This window comes from Arachis hypogaea, chromosome 5 (genome assembly GCF_003086295.3).
Source record: "Arachis hypogaea cultivar Tifrunner chromosome 5, arahy.Tifrunner.gnm2.J5K5, whole genome shotgun sequence".
Classification (NCBI taxonomy): domain Eukaryota; kingdom Viridiplantae; phylum Streptophyta; class Magnoliopsida; order Fabales; family Fabaceae; genus Arachis; species Arachis hypogaea.
In genome coordinates, this window is record NC_092040.1 from 36,675,937 (window position 1) to 36,685,825 (window position 9,889).

General features: G+C 34.0%; 1 protein-coding gene across 8 annotated transcripts; it reads right to left on the reverse strand.

The window, feature by feature from the left end:
- Positions 1–4,561: 4,561 nt before the first annotated feature.
- On the reverse strand, positions 4,562–9,003 carry LOC112801238 (ent-kaurenoic acid oxidase 1). Of its 8 annotated transcripts, XM_072237115.1 has the most exons (12): positions 8,573–8,960; positions 8,246–8,301; positions 7,909–8,008; positions 7,171–7,455; positions 7,046–7,091; positions 6,905–6,959; positions 6,367–6,552; positions 5,921–6,274; positions 5,744–5,822; positions 5,513–5,619; positions 4,917–5,019; positions 4,562–4,854 (listed from the first exon to the last, which is right to left on the reverse strand). In XM_072237115.1, the coding sequence occupies exons 7-11, from the start codon at positions 6,550–6,552 to the stop codon at positions 4,948–4,950; spliced, it is 798 nt and encodes a 265-aa protein (XP_072093216.1). In that variant the 5' UTR covers positions 6,905–6,959; positions 7,046–7,091; positions 7,171–7,455; positions 7,909–8,008; positions 8,246–8,301; positions 8,573–8,960; the 3' UTR covers positions 4,562–4,854; positions 4,917–4,947. The 8 variants fall into 8 exon arrangements, with proteins under 8 accessions (XP_072093216.1, XP_072093217.1, XP_072093218.1 ...); XM_072237116.1 differs by lacking the exon at positions 8,246–8,301 and having other exon boundaries at positions 8,573–9,003; XM_072237117.1 differs by lacking the exon at positions 6,905–6,959 and having other exon boundaries at positions 8,573–8,930.
- Between the last annotated feature and the right edge of the window lie 886 nt (positions 9,004–9,889).

Here is a 9,889-nt window from a genome sequence, read left to right on the forward strand (position 1 = left end):
CAGGGGAGCTATACGACATCCAGATAAACTGCACAAAAATTACAACATTGTCATGCCAACTCCTTCTACAAAATCATAAAGTCTAATTATTTAAATAAAAGTAACCAGAAGTATACTCACATCCCTGGACTGTAACATCTCTATCTTCAGTCTGCACATCTGCACTCTAGGACCCTTCTCGCTACCGGAAGGGTTGTAACCTGACCACCTGCATCGCACATGGGTGTTATTTCTAATTAAAAGTATGACATATTTGTAATATAGTACAAGCGTACATGAACATTAGCTATTTTAACTTGAAATAGAAAAGTCTGAGTAGGGTACCTCGATGCCAAAGGCCAGCTGCACGTATCATACCCAGCAGGCCTAAACCTAGGAAAGCGCCAGAAGATCCAGGACTGAAGTAGCTGAAGTGGACCCGCTAACTTCACCACATGTCTGTTTGCCACTCGGCACATGCACCGGTACAACCATGCCAATGCTGCAGACCCCCAACTGTAGGAACTCATCTTCTCAAGTCTAGCTATGTAGGGAAGCCATCTGATGTTAATGCGGTTGCCGGACTTGTCAGCAAACAGCTGAGTGCCCAACAACATCATGATATAGGCATGAGCAAAGCGCCGCATAATCTCCTCATCGACTCCCTCGGGGCACTCTCCAAAAGTCTCCTGGAACCAGGTGCAATTTACTGCGAACTTCTGAACCTGGCTCGGAGGAGGAATCACTCCAAGCAACTCCTCGAACCACACCCAAGCTGGACGTCCACCCTCGATATATATATGGAAATCTGTAAGGCAACCGCTAACATAACGCCCGTCCACTGCCAACCCCAACTGGTACGCCACGTCCTGAAGCGTGATCGTGCACTCTTCGAAGGGCATATGGATGGTGTGCGTCTCAGGACGCCACCGCTCCACGAAGGCACTGACAAGGGGCTCATCTAACCGGAACCATTTATCGTTCAGCCTCGCTAGATGGTATAACTCGGCCATCTGCAAGTACGGCACATACCGCTCATCGAGTCGCATGCCCTGTTACCGCCGCATGCTCCTGATGCATCTCTGTGGCTGGGCATTACATGGACCGCATTATTAAAACCACATAGAAAACCAGTAACAAAAATAACTAATAACAGAAACCACTTATCGAAACCAATAACACAATATACATTCGAAACCAATATAACAAACCAGTTGCAAAACCACATGCCTAAACCCCTAACATAAACCAAATAGAAGTCCAGTTACGAGAAACAAAAGGAAAAATACTATCCTAAACCGCTTACAAAGGCACCTAGTAAACCACTAATAAAAACTACTAAACTGAACCGCCAACAAAACCACATGCTTAAACCGCTAACATAAACCGGAAGCTAATCCACTTACGAAAACCACATGCAAATCCACTATCATAAACCGCACATAAAACCACATGATAAACCATTGCCAATACCACCAAAAGTAATCCGCCAACATAAACCATCAACAAAACCACTAAAAAAACCACTAACATAAACCGCTAACTAAAACCACATACAAAACCTCTAAAATAAACTACTTGCAATACCACTACGATAAACCACTAACATAAACCGCCACTAAAACCACATGCAAAACCACTAACTCAGATAAACTGATCGCAAAAATGTGTTCTATCCACTAACCTCGTCGTTGATGACCCCAGCTATATGAGCAACTCCGTCCAACCGATACAGCCTTGCTGGATCGTCCCCCATCGACTGAGTATTCTGTTCGAGTCTTTGTCGGATCAAATCTGGGTCGTTTTCTCTGGGATTTGGTGGGATATGGGAATGGAGAAGTGGTTCGAATGAGGGTGATTCGAACTCCTTATATAGCCGAAAACTTAGTAATTCGAACCAGCCCCGTTCGAATTAGTAATTGCATCAACTTCTGAGTAATTCGAACCACCCAAGTTCGAATTACTTGGGGAAGCATTCACATGTGTAATTCGAACCAATGCAGTTCGAATTATGCTCTTCCTAGTTCGAACCAAGTAGGTTCAAATTATGTGCATGAGGTCTTCGTTAATAATTCGAGTTAGGTTGGTTCGAATTATATGTAAATGTAGTTCGAACCAAGCTAGTTCGAATTACATAGGAACATATTTGGCTGATTCGTGAAGTTATTTTCAGTTTGGCTTATTCCTGTAACTAGTTTCCTCCCTTGATTTAATTGTGTTTTTTACCCTATTATATATATATATATATATACCTCTTTCAATAATTAAGAATCATGTTCACCAAAAACCTTTTTATTTTCTCCAACAAATCAAAATTTTAACTCTCTGCGCAAGAAACGAACAAAAAATTTACTTCACAATATAGCAAAAATCTTATACTAGTTATGCACAAAAAAATTCAACGTCATAATCATCATTATTAGGTATGAAAAAACTTTTACCTAATTAATCTCTTTCTGCGATATTAACTGTGCATCATCTGCTTTCGAATAACCAATATTTTTATATGGCCGGGGAACAATATCACACGCGTCAATCAGATGGCTCCTTCACATCACTTCAGCAGCTGAAGAAGAATAATTTTTTCATTACCGTAGCATTAACCTTGTTTATATAGATAAAATTTAGGAAATATTATGGACCACAAATATTTTAAAGATGTTTGCCTTTATTAGAAATTATATGATCCTTTAAGAACTAAGCAGAAATGTTTTTAATGTGTAATTTAGATAAAATTCATACGCTATTTATTTATTATGTGATATGTAATTCTATATAATGTGTAATTATAAAGCAATACATTTAAGTCTGGTTGGACTATTCTCTTTATGATTGATTTGTTTTGTTGACAAATTGTTGATGGCGGTAATTGATTTCACAATCCATAAAAATTATATTATTTTTAAATTTGTTGCATATAAAATATGATTGGATCTTTTTTAAATGTATTATTAATTCATAGACATAAAAGACATAACATATTTTTGACATTGATGAATTTAGGAAAATGTTTGGAGTTCATTTTTATAATTGTAGTTAGGTGGAATGAGTCTAATTTGTAGTTTTAATTTTAGATATAAATTAAAAATCTATTAAGTAAAGACGTAATGTTAATAATGAATAATATCATTCATCTGAACAAGTATTAATTAGAAATTAATATCTCAATAACTATATACGATGTCTAAAAATTTTTTGGTAGATTTTATGGTGTCTTTTATTGTTGTGTTTAAATTGTACGTCTAACTTATTTTTATAGGTAAAAAATAAAATATATAAAATAAAAATAAAATATTAAAAATTTATTAAATATTATTTTTTTTGTTTTTTTTAGTAAGTTAGACACCATAACTTAAGCATCATAGCATTTATCAAATCTTTTTATGAAATGAAAAAATATAATGAAAAATTAAATTAAAATTTTGAATAATAATAATAATAATAATAATAATAATAATAATAATAATAATAATAATAATAATAATAATATCGATAAGGGAAAGTATGAGGAGCCAATGAAATATTTATACAATGTGTACAATGGAAATTTATGGAGTATTAGAGATATAATTATTAGTGTTACATTTTTCCATCAGCCGAAGCTTTTGGAATGAGTGGTATCATGACATGGTATTAAAGCGCTAGATTTGAAAGGTCAAGAGTTCGATTCTTGGTGAACCCAAAAATTAAACTAATTTTTCAAGAAGATGTTTATTATCCCTTTTACTCGGATGGTTCCATCTAAATAGTATAAGGGATGTTCATTTCATAACTCAAATGCAGTGTGATTTTTTCTCTCATATAATAATAATAAGGTAAATTTTATGATATTTATTAGTGTTTAATTTTTGTCTAATTTATTTTTATAATAATTTTTAAATATTTAATAATTATTTATTTTTATTCTTTTAAAATTAAATATTAATTTTTAATTTTTTTGATAAGTTAGACAAATACTTTTAAACACTATAATAATCACCTAATAATAATAATAATAACAACCACAACAACAACAACCACTACAAGAAAAACACCCATTCAGGTACACTTGAAAAGTGTAGCCAAAAGTGAAAAAAAAATGATGCCTTAGGCTATGGCTATGCTTTTTGGGCTACGGCTACGCTTTTTGGAGTGATTCCTATTCGGCCGTTGCCTATTCTCAAAGGCTACGCTTTTCTGTACCAAGGGCTACGCTTTTGACTTTTGAGAATAGGCTACGCTTTTCAAGTGATGCTGTCCAGAACCAAAGGCTACGCTTTTCAACTTTCATTTTTCTAGAATAGGCTACGCTTTTTAACACTACTACATCACTTGTAAAGCGTAGCCATATTGTATACCATAGCTACTTTTTATAAGCGTAGCCTTAGATTCCTCTTTTTTTGTATACTATAGCTACTCTATATAAGTGTAGCCTTAGGTCCCTCATTGTTTTTTTTCTATATATATATATATAATTCTAATAATTTTTTGTACAACATAATATTTAATAATATGATTATATATATAATTATGTATTTTTAATTAAATAAATTAAATATTATAAAATAAAAATAAATACACAATTATATTAAACTAAAAAATATTCTAGCAAAAGACAGCAAATACATTCTAAAGATTCACAAGCACTGTAATGTTACAATATATTAGTACATAAAACAATGGATCCAACTATCCAATTGAACAATCATTCAACAATAGAGTAAAAAAAAATGAAACATGTCTAAACTACTACTTTCCATGTATCAATGAATATAAAGAGGATTACAAATTATTGTTGTATTTTGATATACTGGATTCGCACAATGCTTGCTCCTCTATTTCAGGATATCTCGAATCTTTCTTGGCAGTACTTTTATTTGATGCTGCTGCAGCCATCTATCAAAAGAATCACTAGTTGAGTTCTACAACAATATCAGAAAAGTTAGTTTAGTTCATACCTCTTCAGATCGCGCTATCATGCTTGGAGGACTAACAGCTAAATAAGCATAAGCCATTAACTCCAATGGCCAACCAGAAATTTGTATTGGAAAACATTGAGATCTGACCAAAAATAGAACAAAATAAGTTGGTAACAATTAAAGTTAAAAGTATTCATCGGAATGATATCTTAAAGGCATATCAGATAATATAAAGTCATCAAGAGAGAGTAAGAAACGAAAGGTTATGGGCTTATGGCCATTATGAAAACAAAAGCTATATCAGTAAATAAATAAAATTCTAAAAAATAACGAATTTGCTTAAAAAAATGGTAGTACATTTAGTTAGTTTTCATTAGTGTTCCACAGTTCAAAAATGGATATTTTTCATTTAGTTATCCTTCAGAAGACCAGAAAATCAGAACCCAGATTTCATAACCATAATAAAAAAACTATATGAGAATTATATGGGAGCATAACAGCAATAAAAAAATGTTTATATATAGATTCTGTTTACCCTGGTTGATTGGCTTGTTTCTGAAATGCTACATATATCTAACTCCTATTTGAGAATAGCATGTACAAAAATATTATAAAGTATATTATATAATACTTACATCGAATCTTGAAGGATCAAATATCCTTGGATTAGGATAAACCTGAGGGTCTTGGTGAATAGCCCTATAACAAACAAAAACCTTCCAACCTTTGGGAATAAGAAAACCTACACCATATATCAAAATGTAAATGATTCATCACTCTTCATCATTCTTACATGTATCTAAGCAATAATAATAACCATTATTAGAACCAAAAAATATAATTTTACAGAAACAATTGGGACTAACCATTCAGTTTGACATCACGCTTTGCCTCCCGGAATGTCATTAAAGAGAAGGTAATATAGCGCATAGTTTCATCAATTGCCTACACATACAGATGCATTATAATTATAAATATGAAATTTTACTTAACACAAGATAACATAGCTTGTATAAGAAAGTTGTAAAAATATATCTTATCACCTTAGAGAGGAAATCCATCTGCCTATATTCCTTCATTGTCATACCCTTCTGATTTGCTGGCCTCCGCTTTACGATCTCTTCCTGTTCTTGCTTAGCCTTTTGGAAATACTGAGGGTGCTGTTGAAGGATCAAAGTAGCCCACATGGTAGTGTGTCCAGAAGATTCATGTCCAACATTCAAATACATTATCATAATGTCAATCACTTCATCATCAGCCAATTTCCTACCGTTCTCGTCTTCAGCATCAATCAGTTGATCCAACATATCTTTTGTTGTTTTGTTTGGATTTTCTAACTTCTCCTTTCTCCTCTCATTCACAACATTTTGAAATATGCTAACTAGATTCTTTCTAGCCTGAATATCACAGATCATATATATAATTAGTCAAATATGTATAATATAACATAAAAAGATTCTATTTAAAATGAAAAACATCCTGCATGCACCTTGAAGGCTTTGTGGAATGCAAAACCAGGAAGATCAATGCGCAAAGCTCTCATGCCATAGTTAAGCTTAGTGTATTCCTTTTCCAAAGCTTCCATAACAGAAGTGCTGGAGGCGCCAAGGAAAATGTGGATGATGATCTTGAATGTAAGCCTTCTGAGTTCAGTCAGCAACTCAATTCGCCCCATCTTTGACCATTTTTCCAATTCGTTTTTCATGAGTTCATCCATGAAAGCCAAGTACATGGAAAGTGGTTCCAAGCCAAATAATTAACATGCAACAAAAATAATTAACATGAAATCAGTAAACTACTCTAGACAAATGAATAATAGTCCCCATTAGTACTTGATTTTTGTTTATTAGAACATTACCATTTACCACTACAAAGTAAACAGTGCTGATTAAGAAAGCAACAATCATTCACATACAGATCCAAGAATCAAGCAGCTGACTGGTCAATAAGCATACTCAATGGAAAGGTTTCTGCCATTTAATCACCAAATACAACTAAAATCAATATCTAACTATTCTAACCCTTACCTCTTTGTTGATCAAATACACAAGACTTGTCCCTGTTTTTCTCTTGAGCCCAAACCTTAACCGTTCCAAGAACCAGAATTTTGGTTACATTTCACAAGGCCATTCGACCAAATTAAACACAGAGGAGAGAAAATCACTCACCTCTCTTTGCTTGTGGTGGTAGTTGTGTTAACAGAAATTGAATAAACTGAAAAAAATGGAGCAAGAGAATTATCAAAATTTTGAATTAGAGGAGAAAAGAAAGAAGATGAAGTCGCTGTCCTCACCTAGCAAAGAAACTCGAAGAACAGTTGGGTGAGTGGAACGCAGCTCCCTCTTAAGCTTCAGTCAGCTCCTTCCTTGGCCATCATTCTCTTTCTCTTGGTGCTATGGTTGATGAAGAGCCAAAACCTTGAAGAATGCTCCTGTTTTTGCTCCCTGGTGCTTTGGTTATTCCTCTGTTCCTTGCCCTCTCTCTACTGTCTGTGAATTCATGAGGGAGACAGACAGAGACAGACAGAGAATGGCCCTCTATTCCTCCTCTGATTTCTGAACGTGAAATCTTGTTGACCCTGCCATTCAATATTCAATATTAGGGCAATCACTTGATAAACTTTGACTTCACTAGTTCACTAGTTCACCATCTACACCCACATTTAGATCCTTCTGCAACTCACCTTATTAGTACGACCATTGCTATACTTATGAACAATACTTATCTTCAAGAAATGGAAAAGAGCTGCAATAGGGGACTGAACCGACCACTTAGAATTTAGAAACATGCAAGATTACAGCTATTGAATCAAATTTCTTCCTATCAAGTTCTACAATGATCAGAATTTGAAACTAATCAACACTAACTTCTGAAACTAAAATAACTGTTATAACATATGCTAGTCTAATAGATATAGTGCAGTAAATTGTCAAAATCTGAAACAAACTAACTTCTGATTTCTAACAAACCTGACAGTTACAACAAATTAACCAACTCACAAATTATCCAACCCAAAGCAAACTGAAAGTACCTCCTCATTGTCACCCTCAAGATCTAAATGTGGCTTTGTAACACTACAAGCAATTCCTCTCTTCCCTCTTTATTCCCTCTATGAGTGACTTGTTGAGTCCCTAATAAACAAGAAGACAATCAGAAACTATACATGAATGCGAGTTTTATGAAAGAGTGTGATTAGAATATTTGAGCTGAGACTCTAATGCCAAGTTATAAGAATCTATTCCAAAACAAAAAGCTGGAGCAATAATGATTTCTTCAAAGATATCCAAAGCCTAATGTCTAACAAGAGTGCCATTCAACTCTTGGTCAGTTTAGATAACTGCAAGAGTGTGATTAGAACATTAACATACCTTAACTGCAAGTTCTCCAATAGCCCAGCATGCATTATTTACTATTGAAATAGCCTCTAACAAAGGAAGAAAGAATCAATATTATTTAGATTTAACATAAAATTTTTAGTACATGTCCTCTAATTATTGCTTTTCTCTTAAACAATACTATTCAGATTTAGAATAAATATGTCATCACTCTCTGTTATTCAGATTCACATCACCAACAGGAGCAATTATAAGTTACACAGCAACAACACCAACAATTAAATCACAATAACACAATAAAAATAAGAAAAAAATAATAACAGACAGAATTCAAACTCAGATGAGGGCCAGAATTCAAACCGAGTTGAGGGAGAGGGAGCAGTGGAGCACAGGCGATGGAATTAGAACAGACAACGGCCGTGGAACAGAGGCGACGTAATGCGACGATAAAGACGAGCTGCGACGGCGCTGGAGCAGTGGGAGTGGGGACGGCGGCTGGACCAGATTTGACGGCGGCGACACAGCTTGAAGAAGAGAGCAGTGGCTAGGGTTTTTCTTTGAGAGAGAAGAGCTTCAATGTCTCGGTGAGTGGTGAGCGAAGGTGAGAAGACGAAGGAAAAGGGCGACGGTGAGTGGGGTGAGCAAAGGTGAAGACGAAGGAGAAGGGCGACGGTGAGTGGTGGTGGCGTGAAGCTTTCTGAAAGAGAGGGAGCAAGGCACGGGTTTCTGAAGGAGGGGAGGGCTTCTTAAAAAAAAAAATTCATTAAGTATACATTAATATATTAGAAAACACTTCAAAAGCGCACCCAAAACTTAATAAATAGGCTACTCTTTAAAAGCGTCTCCTTTGATACGAAAAGTGAACCTATAGATATCAACCTACGTCTACGCTTTATAAGTAATTTTTATAATACCTAAGGTTACGCTTTTTAAATGATGTCGCATTTGTGTATCCTTTTCTCTTATAAAAAGGCAACACGGAGAAAAGCGTAGCCTATTCTATGAATAGGCTACGCTTTTCAAATGTAGCTTAAAAAAAGTGTGGCTGAATGGATATTTTTCTTGTAGTGAACAATAATAATAATAATAATAATAATAATAATAATAATAATAATAATAATAATAATATGGGTTTGTGAGTGTGAAAGTATGATTTTAGTATGTGGTAATTTAGTGAAGCAAATAATTTAACATTTGAATCGGTCATTTTTTATTGTTTGTGAACTAATTCCTCTATTGTTTTTATCAATTTTTTTTTTTTACTATATGATTCTTTAAGGTTCAAAAGATATTTTTTTCATCGAAAAAAGTTTCTTCTTTCAGTGATAAAAGTATATTAAAGATCTTAAAGTATCAAAAAACGAATCAAATTAGCAAAAAATTTAGACATTGGTTTATAAATGTTGAAAAAATTAAAATCCGTTTTCATCAACACCTCATAGAGATGAATCACATTGTGTCTTTATTCCCTAAAAAGGTTACAGCTACCATCTATTTGAAAACACATATACTTTACTCCATATTTCAAATACCACAACTATAAAATGGTTATTTTATATTCTTAACATTGCTACATTTCATCATAGTAGAACCCCTTTAGCATAAACCTTTGGTTAAAAACAACCGTTAACCTCCTTGCTGTCCATTATTTCCGATATTGTAACACTAACAATTAAT